Source organism: Astatotilapia calliptera, chromosome 5 (assembly GCF_964374335.1).
Source record: "Astatotilapia calliptera chromosome 5, fAstCal68.1, whole genome shotgun sequence".
In the NCBI taxonomy this organism is placed as follows: domain Eukaryota; kingdom Metazoa; phylum Chordata; class Actinopteri; order Cichliformes; family Cichlidae; genus Astatotilapia; species Astatotilapia calliptera.
This window is the reverse complement of record NC_137426.1, coordinates 25,756,664-25,771,366: the sequence shown is the minus strand read 5'-3', so window position 1 is coordinate 25,771,366 and position 14,703 is coordinate 25,756,664. Positions and strand designations below refer to the sequence as shown.

At 39.9% G+C, this 14,703-nt stretch overlaps 1 protein-coding gene across 4 annotated transcripts in view; it reads right to left on the bottom strand.

Moving 5' to 3' along the window:
* dlgap4b (discs, large (Drosophila) homolog-associated protein 4b) overlaps nt 1-14,703 on the bottom strand; it is a 139,527-nt gene that overhangs the window by 2,125 nt on the left and 122,699 nt on the right. For all 4 annotated transcript variants that reach the window (XM_080301373.1, XM_080301375.1, XM_080301374.1 and 1 more), the window contains 4 exons: nt 6,275-6,714; nt 5,575-5,663; nt 3,777-4,249; nt 1,585-1,676 (listed from right to left, as the gene is read on the bottom strand). In XM_080301373.1, coding sequence (XP_080157499.1) covers nt 1,585-1,676; nt 3,777-4,249; nt 5,575-5,663; nt 6,275-6,714 — 1,094 coding nt within the window. The remainder of the gene's footprint in view (nt 1-1,584; nt 1,677-3,776; nt 4,250-5,574; nt 5,664-6,274; nt 6,715-14,703) is intronic.

The window sequence follows — 14,703 nt, the reverse complement described above, 5'->3', positions numbered from 1 at the left end:
GAAAAATAAATAAATACAAATAAAATTAACCACTGAAAATGTAAAAGTTGGCTAAATCTATTTGAGATGATCTTGGCAAGTAAAAGGGCGGTATCTATGTCCATGATGTGCCATCATCTTGGTGGGATGGTTTCTTTACATCACACTCCGTCTGTCACTGGAACCTCAGGACCTCAGTGTATTGTAGTTTCACCACAGCTGGAACCACCACTGTCCATGGAAGCCTTCAGCTGTTTGACTAGAAAGTAGATAGCACTGACTGTAGGTTTGGTTTTAAAATGAGCACTGTTTCTTACCCGGAAAGCTTATTTGGTTGCTCCTTTTTCTTTTCTTTTAAACTATAACAGACCCTTCCCCTTCTTTTGGCTTTAAACCAACCTCCTTTGAGGCTTGAAAGAACTGCTGCTAATATGTGTTTAGCTGAATTACAACAATGCTATTTACAGTTTAGATTGAGAGTCATATGTAGACAATGCAGATTCCAAGATCATCAGCTCAAACAACCATATGCAAGTTATTCAAACATGTCACCAATTTGACAAGGTCTGGAAGAAGACCCAAACCGGCACCCTCAGATAACAGGAAATGGGTTAGGATGTTGAGGAACAAACCAGGAGCCTCCATTATTTTATAATGCAAATGTGTGCCTGTTGTGTGTGTAATGTTCTGCTGATTAAGCCGCTGCCTCTCTTGGCCAACACACGATCACAAAAGGTATTTTAATTCTCAAGAGTTTTATCTTCTTATTAAATTTAAAAAAAAGTATCAATGGAGGAGGACAAAAGCTGCATAATAGCACTGCCTGCTTTGACCAGCAAGAGTTATGGCACAGAAAAGCTGTTGTTTTCATATTTAGCACTAGAGGGAGCTACATCACAGCTTAACTCTTTTTGTTGAGCTGGAGGGACTACTATCGCAGCACGGTTTAGTCATTTCAATAACATCATACATTTCCAACTCCCACGTTGATAAATTCAGTACTTTGATCTAGAAGGCAACCACTCAGCATCTAGTGTCAAATCAAACTGTTCCCTCTATGTTTATTCTGCTGATTAAACCTGCAGATACTGCCCGATATGAAGTAAAGGCTGCTCTGAGATCTTTTACTCTCACACAGCCACTGCTTGTAATGCTTGGGGAAGGCTGGCTTTTAGATTGTGCCTTCTTTTTCTGTGCACTACATTTATGCAGCTTTATATCACTGCTGTGATCTATATTCATATATTCTAGATAAACCGCGTAGTCGCTCTATATTTCTTACTTTGCAGCATTTGTTGTAAAGGATGCGGTATATAGCCATTTTCACTAAAACAAGGGCTTATTTCTTTATTTTAAGCTCCTTTTCTTTTGTGTGGGTTGATCCCAATGACTTGTTTTGTGTAGGCCTAATATGCTGTATATCAGATTAGTTGTCATATGTGCGATAGCTTTTGTAATCATCAAAGCAAGCAGCTCTTGCTGTGGACACACAAAAAACCCCAACAAATTCCCAAATTGGTAACGGGTACAAGAAACTAGCTGGGACTTTCAGTCTCGTGAGCGAGCCTGCAAAGTGGAATCATCACAGAAAGGCCATGTACACACCAAGTTTTGTTCACACAGTCCCCGGAACTGCTGAAACTTCTGAGACATTAGGAGTTGGGCACTTCCTACTGCACTGCGAATCTTCCCCAGCACTACAGTGAGAGAAAGAAAAAAAAAATGTAACAATCATTGAAGATTTTCTCTTTTCTTTCTTTCTACCTCCTAAAGTAGAGACAGAATTCATAGTGGCACTTTACACACTGACCTGCATACAGTTGGTCTCACTGGGTAAACACTTGCTGGTTTTTTTCTTTGGTGCAGAACATTATCATACAAAGCAAAACTTTAGGGTCTAGACGTAGGTGTAGGAAACAGTGAATCTAACAGACTCCACAGGATGTCATGAAGGGGATTACAGTGTATTGGACATTGTGATTCTATTTAAAGTAATGTAAGCCTATATAGATACCCCAGCCTTCTGTCTGTCACTTGTTACTATGCTAGTCTTTTGCTTTGTCAAAATCAGGACAAACATCTGTCCTGACAAAATTGCGGCTTCTATTCAATCACTGCATTTACTGTAAAACACACACACACACACACACACACACACACACACACACACACACACACACACACACACACACACACACACACACACACACACACACACACACACACACACACACACACACACACACACACACACACACACACACACACACACCTGAGTATATGTCAAATATATAGTCAAATATAGGAAAGGGCCTTGTCTGAATATTGACCACCTACAGCCCTGCTTGTGTGTACTGTGTGTATTTGCTCTATGCCACAGGCTGATGTGGAGGCATTAATCTAATCTGGGGGTTTAATCAGGTCCAGACTAGATTTGTGTAATTCTGGAGATTAGAGGCCCGTTTGTGTGCGGTAACCCCAGGTATTACCGCCTCATCCCTGCCATGCTGTGCAACTCTGATAAGAGTGAGAAGAGGCCTTGAGGCAAGACCCTATAAACGGAGCTCCACACCAAGTGCCGGAGCGAGACAACAACAGACGTTTGGAAGAGCTGAAGCGCTTCGGTAGTGATTTGACATTTAGCCTTGGCGTGCTCTTTCTGGAACTTTCTGGCTTAAATTATGGCTATGTCAACCATAGATAGAAAGTTTCAAATTTTAAATGGAAAAAAAACGTGTTTTAATTGTGTGTTTGTATCTCTAGCTTATAATGAAAAAGATCCCTATGCAGTAACACATATGCAACCACTTTATCTGCAAGAAAAACTATAAAGAACAAACATGTTTTACTTAAAAACATTTTTATGTATGAAAAAGCTACTCCTGATCACAGTTAGCAACTTAGCCTGCTATGAAAGCCCTAATCACCTCTGCACCACGGTCTGCTGAGCTGTAAAGTGGACTCAACTACATGTGCTGCAGACTCTGCTTACTCCTGCTGACTCTTGTAAATACTAGAGTAAGAGCGCATCCTACTGGACAAACTATGTCATAACATAGTTTTTGAGATAAGAGGTGAAATGTCTTTAATAAACTCAAAAAAGTTGAGTTTTTTCTTTTCAAGCTCTTTCTAATCTACTTAAATAACGATGACCAGGACGAGAACCTACACAGACATATGCCATGACACAATTACCCTAAATATCTTTGGAATATGCCATCCATTCATTCAACTTAGGGCAGTGGAGAGGACAGGTCACCAGCCCATCACAGAGCTAACCTGGAGAAACTGACTGTTTAGTTAAGGTTTATGTGACCGATAAAACTATGGCCACCATAGCTCAGTCTATTATTCTGGGAGTGTGGGAGGAAACCAGAGCAATCGCAGGGTTATGATGTTTTTCAGGAGTGTGTCCCGATTGATTTACGTATGAATTTTTAAACAATTTCCTTTATGTTACTGCACACAAAACTATCACTGGTAGTGCAATGAACTTGTGAATTTGGTTTATGGTCACGAGGTTTAATTAGTTCATGTTTATTTCTGAGAAATTTTGCTTTTCTTCCTGTAATTTTGCCATTGTGGTATACAACAATACCCAGGAGTCATAGGCTCTGCTGTGAATTTAACACTCTCTGTTCCAGACAATAACAAAATGTGTCAACACAACCAAAACCATATCTGAGACAACAAAGTAAACTGATTTATGCTTTTTCTATTCTGCAACCTTCTCCAGCTGGCAGAGGTACTTAAACAATGAGAAAACTGTGTTACAGTGAGCACCCTGCCATCCTTACCCTCTTCTGAGAGCTGGTTATCTTTGGTTTCCTGTTCCATCTGCTGGCACCAGCCTTCCATGCGTCCCGTCTCGGCCTGCAGTAGCTTCAAGAACCACTGGCCGTCCCTCCGACACAGCGTTCCCCCTCCTCCGCTCTGAGGGACACTGCTGTTATTCCCGCTGTCCAGCCAGGGGTCTGGCGGTGGAAGAGAAGAGGGGTCCAACGCTGGGTCCAGACTTTCCGAAAAAGAGGAAGAGCTGCTTCTTGTGGTGGAGCGGTTGAGAATCTGCCTGGGAGGTGGAGGTGAAGAGGTGGGGTCGGCGCTGTCTAAAGAGTCTCGTCCAGGAGGGGAGCTCATGGACTGACTGGCACAATTGACCATGACTTTCTTCTCAGTGGGTTTGGCATTAATTACATGGGAGATGATAGAGATGTCCTGCGTGTCTGAGTCTGTTTCGTGCTTTGAGGCCATGCTGCTGGAGTGACTGAGCCTGAAAAAAAGTATTTGACACTGTGATAAATTTGCCTTTTTTCATAATTAGAAGAACATTGTGACATTTTATGTGCACAGCATTAACAAAGAAAACCTGTTTACTCCTTACTGGAACAAACAGGTCTTTCTTAGTTTAAACAGTGAGCCAATTCCACTGGTTAATGTAGACATTATAAATACAGAGGATATAATGGAGTCTGGGCCTTGCATACATTATGATGCACTCAGACCAGCATCAAATGATTTGTGAGGATTGGAACTCTAGCTTCTTGTTTTTCTAAGGCTGATTAGATATGATGGATGCAATGACTGAGCATTACTGTTATCAGTCAGAAAATGAACATAAGGAGGTTTGCGTTCAGTCAAATAATGAAACATAAAGAAGAGGGAGAAAAAAAAAAAACCCTGAAGAATGACAGAATCATTGCACCAAAACGGACATAACAGAGTCACATAGCACAATACAAACAGGTCACAGAATGCACTGCACCAAACAAATGAATCTTAACCACACATTAAACAGAGACATATTTAAAGTTTCCCGCGGTGCGTAGCCAAAACTAGCTGCCAGAGACAGACGTGCATTTGCCCTGTTCTCTGTTATCTTGATTATATTCAAGCACTTTGCAAAAGACTGTAAGGAGACAAGAAAGCAGACAGTCACTTACTATACAAGATACCTGATTGTATACACGCCTAATAAATGCGTAAAACACTCAATCTGCACTTTCCAGACTGTCTGCAGCACTTGAATATAATCTGTAGAAAAAGTGTGAGTCATCACCCTGTGGCAAGTTTAAATTGTGTGCACATTTCACATTTAACTGCATTATGCATGTTCACAGTCCAACACTTCAAGACTATTTTCACATTTACTTGCTACAAGTTGAGTTCAAAAGACAGACTTTAGCAAACTAAGATAATTTGGGTCTGCTGCACAATTATCACTCACAGAAAGTAATGAATGAGGAGCCTTACAACCAGCAATTAAACTTTTCAATTACGACAAAAAATAGCTTCATATTTGACAATTTGAATTCAATGTAGGAGGCTTTTAAGAATTTCTAGGTGAGTAATTAATCCCCCCCATTACATTACACATGATTAATATTTTTGTTTATTTGAACATGCCTGGGGGGGGATCTTTGAGTAGTTAATATTCATTATAGGAATATGGTTCAATGTTGAAAACACAACACACAAAGACAATGAGGGTGTTTTAACATCTACAAAGCTCCTGGAAAGGGAAAGAACAGTCAGAGGAGTATGTGTGGCTATAATATAAATTCCTCACGTTGTTAAAAGGACAGGAAGAGGACTTACTGCCACCCGTCCTCCACCTGTACTCCAATTGATTGAAATCTGGTCAGGGGAGGAGTCTCTTCTCGTGCAACTTCCTGAATACAGTCCACCTGAAAAGTAAGGAACAATGACACAAACAAAAATATAGTCAAATGTTTTGTCAAAACTACGATCACGAATCAATTAATATGGCACCGAGCAATGGCTACTAGCTGGCATTCCAGAGTGACAAAACAAAACACTAGTGGAAAAACTGAAAAGAAAAAAAAACCTGTATAATTTATGCTTGGTTTCAATACAATGTCGAAACCAAAGGTTGTTCTAAATGAGTCACTGAGAGCCGGATCTGGAAAATGGATAAAATATTTCCGCTTCAGAACAGAAAGTGAGAAGAAGGTGAAGCAAAAATATGTGGTTTGGCTTCAATACCACAGAAAAAAAATAAAATAAATAAAAAGATTGCTCTCGCCAGGTGTAATGAGAGGGCGAGAGTCACAGTAATGACACCTTTAACTTCCAGGCATACTTTTAGGTTTGATGGGAAACACTTAGACAGAGATCATGAACAAAATTAGCTTTTTCCTGGATTCAAGCTCAGCAGGCAAAACGAGTTACACTTCAGTCAAGGATGTGACTATTGGCACCGCTCTGTGTTAGATGTGTAGTTAACGTCTGATTTCTACACAACTGTGCAACAGTGGTACAGCCACCCCTGTCGTACCTGTATGCCAATGGAGGAAAGTTTCCGCCTGGGCACCGGGACTACTAGGGGCTCCTCTGCTGCAAGATTTCCTTTATTAAATCCCGATTTTAGGGGTTCGTGCTGGACTACAGAGTCACTTGTCTCAGTGGAAGCATTTGCAGTAGCGGGGGCAATTGGTTCTCTCGGGGTAGCAATAGGAGTGGGGATGATGTGCGGAGGGCGGGGAATGCCCCGGGCCAGGCTGTTGGCACGGGTGCTGTCAAGGCTGTCAGAAGAATTGCTTTGAGCGTGGCTAGATTGGCTGTTGACCTCTGACCTCCTGTCCTGCTGGTCCAAGTAGTTGTCCTGGGCCGATTCTGTGCTGCTCTGCACGGTCACTGAGATGTAGGGCTTGGAGGTTGTACGGGGTGGCACTGGTGGAGGAGCTGCTTTCTTACAGGTGGTTATGCACGAGGAGACTGAAGGAGAAAAGAGCAGAGAGGGAGAAATTAGAAGAGAAGGATTATAAATAAGAGTTTCAGTGAACTGGCCAGTGACTTCTAGGGATTGTGAACACAAAACAAGGAGGAATCAATGATAATAAAATGCACAAGTAGAACTGCAAACAGCTTACTGCATTACCCATTTGTTTATCAGGGTAGTTCTAAGAACTCGCTAATCACTTTTCTCAACATGTCCAAAGCAAAACTCTTCAGCTGCATATAAACACACAGAGACACTGTTGCATGAAAGCTGGAGCTACAGCTGAACTGGGGAAGCATCCCATTAAGTGGAAAATCTAATCAGGCAGAAAATTGAACAAACTTATCATCCCATAAAGGTTGCTAAATTAAATCACACACACCCCGTGTGCTTCAAAGACTCAATCACAAGACAGGTGATGAAATCAGTAAACCAATTGCTGGCCACTTGACACTCAAAGCCAAATATGGTAGAACAGCTGAGGGAGATAGATTTATCTGCAGTGCTCACTAATGACAGTCCAAAAATGCCCTCCAGTCATAAAAGATAACGCAGAGAGAATGTATGCACAAAAGAGGGAGAAAACCACTCAAATAAAATCTGTGTAGTAAGAGATAACATGCAATTAACATTTTTACAACACCTTTACAAGTAAAATATTCTCTCTTTCCACCAGCTTTAATAGTGCATTTATGCTTGTTGTTACAGCATGTTGAGTAATAAATGTCAATTTGGCAAGACACAAAAAAAGCAAGCAGCTGGGCTTTTCAAACATGGGATACATAAGCTTTTTGCAGTGACCCTGACACAGGTCACTTTTAATGTTCTGTCAGATACATCAGTGACAGTGGTGGAGAGCACCATTGCACTCGTGAGAAAATACTTTTTGCACCTATATTAATGAAAACTGTAAGCATTAACTCATTAAGTGTAACTATACATGTTAATATCGATCTCAGTAACTAAATCAATGTAAGCGTGTGCGTGCTGCATGTGACACAGTAGCTCCCTCCGCACCTCACACTCTGACTGAGCGAGTTAGATTGCCGTGGCGAAAAGTAACCAGAGTGCCCAGTCAGACGCTCATCTAGGCCGACGCGTTCAGATGCCATCAGATCAATGGAAAGAAGCGCTCATCTGAAAGGGGCTCGCGTCTGTACGCTTTGACATGTTCAATGCTGCACCAACAAAACAAATATGCTAGCTGTGTGTTAATACTCCACCGCGTCGCAATGCTCCAGTTTCATGGTCACATGGCAGCGTACCATATACAGGGGTTAAAATTCTCAAGCCAAGCTCCTTATACTGGTAACAGTTTGTGTTAGTTTACATGAAATCCACACAACATGAGACCATCACGCAATATAAAAAGCAGATTTTCCAGCTCATACCAACGTCTGCCCTCTGCCTATTAGACCACAATGATTCAATGCTAGCATGGCCATTCATTCAGTTTTCTTTATAGCTTTCATTTCCCTCTGATCTATATTAGTAAAATCAGAAGAAGAATTTGTGATATAAATCTTTTTAAGAATAGAACATTTGGCCATTCTGGAGCTGCGTATAATCCAGTCATCAATCACAAGCTATATAGATGTTCAGTCAGGCTACAGATTCCCATTAAGATCATGTAAACACACTCACAGGCTTCTATAGTTAGTTTAAACACAAGGACTCTGTAGAAGAGACCACTATTCCCCTCATGCTACACACACAGTAATGGCAGAGTGCGATGGAGTACCACTAAAAATGTCTAATCTAAACAGGGAATGTTACTGTAGCACTGTAAACCCTTTGGTTGCTGTGTAATCCCTCAAATAGATGATTTATTTGACATCACATGAGGAAAAACAGAGGAATGAGGAAAAAACCACGGAAGAGAGTTGGCACTGAGAAGAGCCTTTGAAGTTGAGAGAAGAAACTTACCTTTTAAAGCCTGAACCATGAAATAATTGCCAGAAAATTCAATTTTTTTTAAATGAGACTGTTTACTTTATTTTACGTTCTGATAAAATAAAATAAAATCAAGTAAATATTTGCATATATGAGTTTTAATTGTATCAGATTTGTTAAAAGCACACTGATGATGTGAAAGTCTCAAAAAGTCACAAAAACTCATGCATTAGATATAATATATAACGCCTTAATATAAATTTAAACTTGGCCTATTTAACATCATAGTCAGGCTTAGCTTCACTACCACTTAATCAAAGTGTAAAACGTGGCACAACAGCAGGACATGATCACAGATTCATATAGTCACGTGCTAAATTTTACATTTTAGATTAGAAGAAACAACACAACAGCATCTGGTGAACTCCATTCAACATTTTTTATGCTTCATCAGGTTTCACTGAAAGCTGCGGTCAAAATTCCAAGAAGGGTTTTTAAAAAGCCCTGCAGCAAACATGTGAGCTGCTCTGAATCACTAACAAAAGGGTCATTTGTTCACTCTGCTCCTTATCTTTACCTCCAAACACTCACATACACACACTCACAGCTCATCTGACCTTGTACATATTATTGAGTCAGTTTAATCTGATAAAGTGCGAGTCAATTTTGTCAATTTGCTGTCAGTTACCAGCCTGAAGTACTGGACTGTCACTAGATCTAAGGTCCTTCTGGCAGTCCAAGATGTATGAATACAGAGAGTTCTTTTTCCAATCTAAAAACAGTGCTGTTACTTTATTTAATAGCACAAAAAAGTCTGTATGGAGTAATTCAGGACTGTGAAGATAAACGTCTGGAAAAATCGAAAATACAATACTTCCTACTGACAGACTAATACCTGTCAACAGCCAAGAAGTCTCGCTTGTGACTGCTGCCCTTTGTCCCCGCTGTGACACTAAACAGCGATGCACTCAAGATGACATTCCAGAGAAGCCTGAACAATGACAGCATTAATAAACAGCGGAGATGATACCCAGTCCACACCTAAACTGGCCCACCTCCAGACATAGAGCGTGTCTTCTTCCTTTCACAGACAGGAGTGCAAACATGCACACCCTTTTACACACCCTTTCCTAATAGGAAACATAAACTGACAATAAAGGATCCACTGGTGTTGCCAATATGGCGAAAGCCTGAATAGTCATAACGGTCAATATCGAGAACACGATTATTCAGCACAATTATTCGCTGACTTTTGCATAATCAGCCATTTGTAGAGCTTAACAAATATCAGATTTGAGTTTCCTCATCAGCCTTAAAAACTTGTAACGGTTCTTCTTGTTGAGCTGATGCATCGATAGTTGATGCATTGAAACACACATTTCAAAGATGGAAGGCACCAACTCTGAGCTAGCCTGAAAGCTGACAAAACAAAAACTGTAAAGTGTCTGGCATCTTTGCACACAAACACTGTCAAACAAATGTCATTCAAGAAACGTTCACTTTAACATTCATCATAGCTATGCACGTCACTATCCACCAAGAATGACCAACATCCTCGCTGATACAGCTGAAAAGTCCACGTTTCCTCTCCTTTTTCTAACGCGAGTTAGACACTAGGCAGAGCACAGCGTGTGATGTGGTGCGCTGGCACTACTAATGCATCCCAGCGTGCGGGGTAACTGTCACCGTGACGAGGTGTTAGAGGGCATAGATAGTGTGCATGTCTGTCTTTGGACACCTGCCCCGCAGATCTCCAAGTGTCACATCACGCTTTCGTCATCTGACCAGAATTCACCCTCTTAACTCTTAATGCCGCCGAATCTGCTTTACTCACGTAACTGTCATAACTGACATCTGCCTCTGAGATTAGTCAGGAGATAAATCAGCAGAGCTGCGCACAACAAACGGGACACTCAAATACAATCAGTATGTTGTCGAATAAATAACATTAATTCCAAAGACTGTATATTTTAGATGGGCAGTGGGTAGGAAGGCCTTGTGTCGAACCTTGTGTCTACTTGACAAACTGTCAAACATTTTTTCCCGTGTCTTTTTGAGCACCGTCGCTGCCACAGTGTTCCCACGAGACTGCAGATTCCTCCACATACAGATTAACAATGGCATCCATAACCACACGAGTGACACAACCGGTTTTTAACAAGTCTAGAGTTTACCCACACAATCCACTGTTGTTCATACAGCTTAATGAGCAAAGTGTAAAAAGTCAACTGTATGATAGCACAGAAAACAGATGTAGAAAGCCTGTTGCTAGGGCTGCTCGATTATGGCAAAAATGATAATCACGATTATTTTCACTGAAATTGAGATCACGATTATTTGACGATATTTATTTAACCCTTTAAGACCTACTATAGAACCAAGTCCACCAGAGCTTATATTATTTTTATTTATTTTTTTTACATGCTGTAGTGCCATTTGTGGGAGCATTTCAAGTTGCTATACATCAATACAACTGTTATAGCCCATATTTTAATATATGTATGCATTAAGTGCATAGTAATTACATAAATTGCAAAAAAGTGCAATAAACTACAAAAAAAATTGAAAATCGCTTTTGTTTTGTTTGCATATATTTCTACTTGGAGAAATTTAAGAGGTTTATCCCTCAAAACTTTAAATACAATAAAGTTGCAAAAAATAGTTTCCCACCACAGGAAATTTATTTTGAGTGTCTTCATAGTTTTATTTTGGAGATACAGCAATTTTTATATACTGCAGGAAAAACAAAAAACAATCCTATGATGCAAATTTGCAAAGAAAACAGCATGTGCATCATTTCACTGTGGGAAGTGTTACGAACAGCTGATGGATCGGCAAAGCGTGTTTCTGGAATATTATGTTTTTGTTCCTGCAAGCGCTTTTTATGCAATTTTTGCAAAGCTATATGTGGAACGAAACCGTGACCGAGGACAAGCTGATGGCATCAGATGTAAGTACAACTCCTCCGGTTTCATATGCAAAACAAATTATTGCGCTAGCTTACACGGTTCAGGTTCTACAGGGATTTAAAAATAGTTACGCAAAACGGAGCGTGCTGCTCTGACCGGCTTTAAAGGGTTAACAATGACTTTAAAATAATAATATAAAATGGTGTGCAACACCACTGAAGTTTTTTTTTTTAAACTCTTTTCAACCAACGGCAGTCACTCTCCTCTCCAAATAACTATAGCTTTCCGAGCTTCCCTCGGGTCCTCTTAATCAGCGGTCTCCACCACGGACCGGTTTATGCCCGACAATATTTTCACGGACCGGCCTTTAAGGTGTCGCGGATAAATGAGGGAGGGGCTAATAATCGGCTCAGTCATTTTTAATGATCGTTGAAAGCCCAGATCGTAATCGTGATTAAAATTCGATTAATTGAGCAGCCCTACCTGTTGCTATCAGAAAGAGTGCAGTGCAGAAACGCATTAACAACAGAGGAACAGCAAGTAGCACATTCTCTCATCAGACTGTCTCCTGTACTTGCTTAGGTTAAAGATTTCAGCCACACAGGCATACACAGCTGTGGAAACAGAAACATCTTATTTTAAAATCGTATAACAAAAGTGCAGCCAGCTCTTTCTAACCCTAAGCTTTTGTTCAGAACTGCAGAAAAGAGCTACAAAACAGACATGAAGCCAAAAAACTGCTGCCTTTTAGTTACACAAAATAACCCTCAACAGGGATGCACTGAATTAAAAACATATAGCTGGTCTTTGGAGTAAAAAAATTAACAAAGGAGAGAGAGAAAAAAAAGTAGATTGCTGAAAAAATGTTTTGATATCTAGATTTTTTTAGATAATTTCAGCATTATGGTTGAAAGCAACATGCTGCATCAATTGTTGTTGTTGTTAAAAAAAAATTAGATTAATCTTCAATTGAGACACAATAGCGGTGTGGGAAATAATTATTTCATCTGCTGCTCAATTTGTAGGTTTGCTCACTTACAATGAGGTTAACAGTCTCTATTAGTTATGGCAGTTTTCTCAACCACCAGTGCGGTGAAGTTATCCTGTACCCTTAAGAGAAAAATAGCTCTAAACGATGTTTCCATCTCCCTGCTTGACTGCGGGGATGGTGTTCGTTGGATCGCACTCAGCATTTCTTTTCCTTCAAACACGACGGGTCAAGTTGGTGCCAAAGAGCTCGATTTGAGTTTCATCTGACCACAGCACTTTCTGCCAAATTTTCACTGAATTATTTAGATGTTCACTGTCAAACTTCTTGAGCAGGAGAAACTTATATTACTACATTCCTATGTAGTATAGTGCGTTAGCGATGGTGTTCTTGGTGACTGAGGTCCTAACTATCTTCAGATCACTAACAAGCTCCTCTCATGTGTTTTTTGGCTGATCCACCATCTTTCTCATAATCATCTTCACCCTACGAGGAAAAATTTTGCATGATTGTGACCGATTTTATATTTCTTCCAGTTCTGAATAATCGCACGAGCAGTTGTCACGTTCTCATCATTGTTGATGGTCTTGCGTTCCCATGACATACTCTGACACCTCTTTAGTCTTTCCCACTTTGGCGGAAAGGTTGGAATGGAAGAAATTGATTCTGTTGACAGAAGTGCTTTGTACACAAAACAAGTTGAGATTAGTAGTATCTGTAATATACTGTAAATTGTTTGTCACGTGAGCATATAGAGAAATTTTGGGAGCCAGAATTGTGGCTGCGTTGTAGGCGAACAAATACTTGTTTCATTCAACGACATGTTTGTAACTTTTATTTGATGTGTTTTTTTTCTGGATTTTTGGTTGATATTCTGTCTCTCTCCTTTAAAAATAAAACTACCATAAAAATTAGAGACTGCTCCTTTCTTTGGAAGCGAGCTAACTTACAAATTCAGTACTGGATCAAATAATTATTTCCCCCACTGTATGGATAAGAATTTCTGTAAAAAGTAGGGCTCTGCCGCACAAGACACTGGCCTGTGAAGGAAATTTCTATTGCATCAGCAGAATGAGGCAGCCTTGTTACATTACCTTTCAGAAGGCTTTATTCTTTCCATCCTTATCTGAGGCATGAAGATCAAGTATTACTCTGGAGTGAGTAAGCTTGAAGAATCTGTCTCGATCTATAACTAGGAGCCAGTAAATTTAGAGCATAGGTTATCTGAGTCATGCTGTGAACACAGATATGCTGAAGAATGATTTAAGCTGGTGTTTTTAATGTTTGGTTTTTATGCTACCTTCAGAGATAAACCTTTGCAGGTGGTTTGTGTGCTTTGACATTTATTTATTTATTTATTTAAAAGCACCTGGTTGCCCATTTTCAGCTTGATGTAGCTTGAGGACCACCTCTTTGGTGGTCTCAGTCAGTATTGTCCTGTTTTCATGTTTCATCCCAAAAAATTATTTCAACCAGTTTTCAGTATGATTGAAATTTAATTGACAGAGAACAAATTGGGATAAATAGAAAGACCAGGATGTCATCTTGACAGTAAAGTAGGACTCGTATAGATTGCATTCATGGTGCTTGATGTAGAGGTCTTAGACTCATATCCCTAACAGAGGACAAAAAAAAGAATTGCTGAGGTTTTAGGAGGATATAAATCAGTTTTAAAAACCATCCCAATTTATTAAACCTTAACTAAAGAATAAAGAATAAATCCCAAACTGAGAGAAAAGAAAAATGGGACATGTGCTACAGGACAAACAGCAATCTCCTTTCTCTAAATAGCTTTTTACTATTTGGTAGTTCCCACAAAGCTACCACTGTTTGAAGGGCATTTACCAACATCGGGTTTGGAACATTTGATCAATTCGTTTTAGAAGCTTGAGTGAGTTAAAGTTCCCCCTCAGGGAGAATATTGCAATAGTAATTAAATAATTAAGCACACAACAAGGTAAAAACCAAAGCCTTAAGATACCAGCACACCAGCTATAATCCAGCATATAATCCATCATGTTAAAGGGTACACAACTTTACTAAAGAACACACTAATCTTCATCCCAAAATGCTTATTTAATAAACCAGGACACAACCACATTCTCAATAAAGACTGGAAAGACTGAACATAGTGGATGACAGCTCCAGCTCAGCCGAAACCAATATAAACACTGGATCAGTAACAACAACTGGTT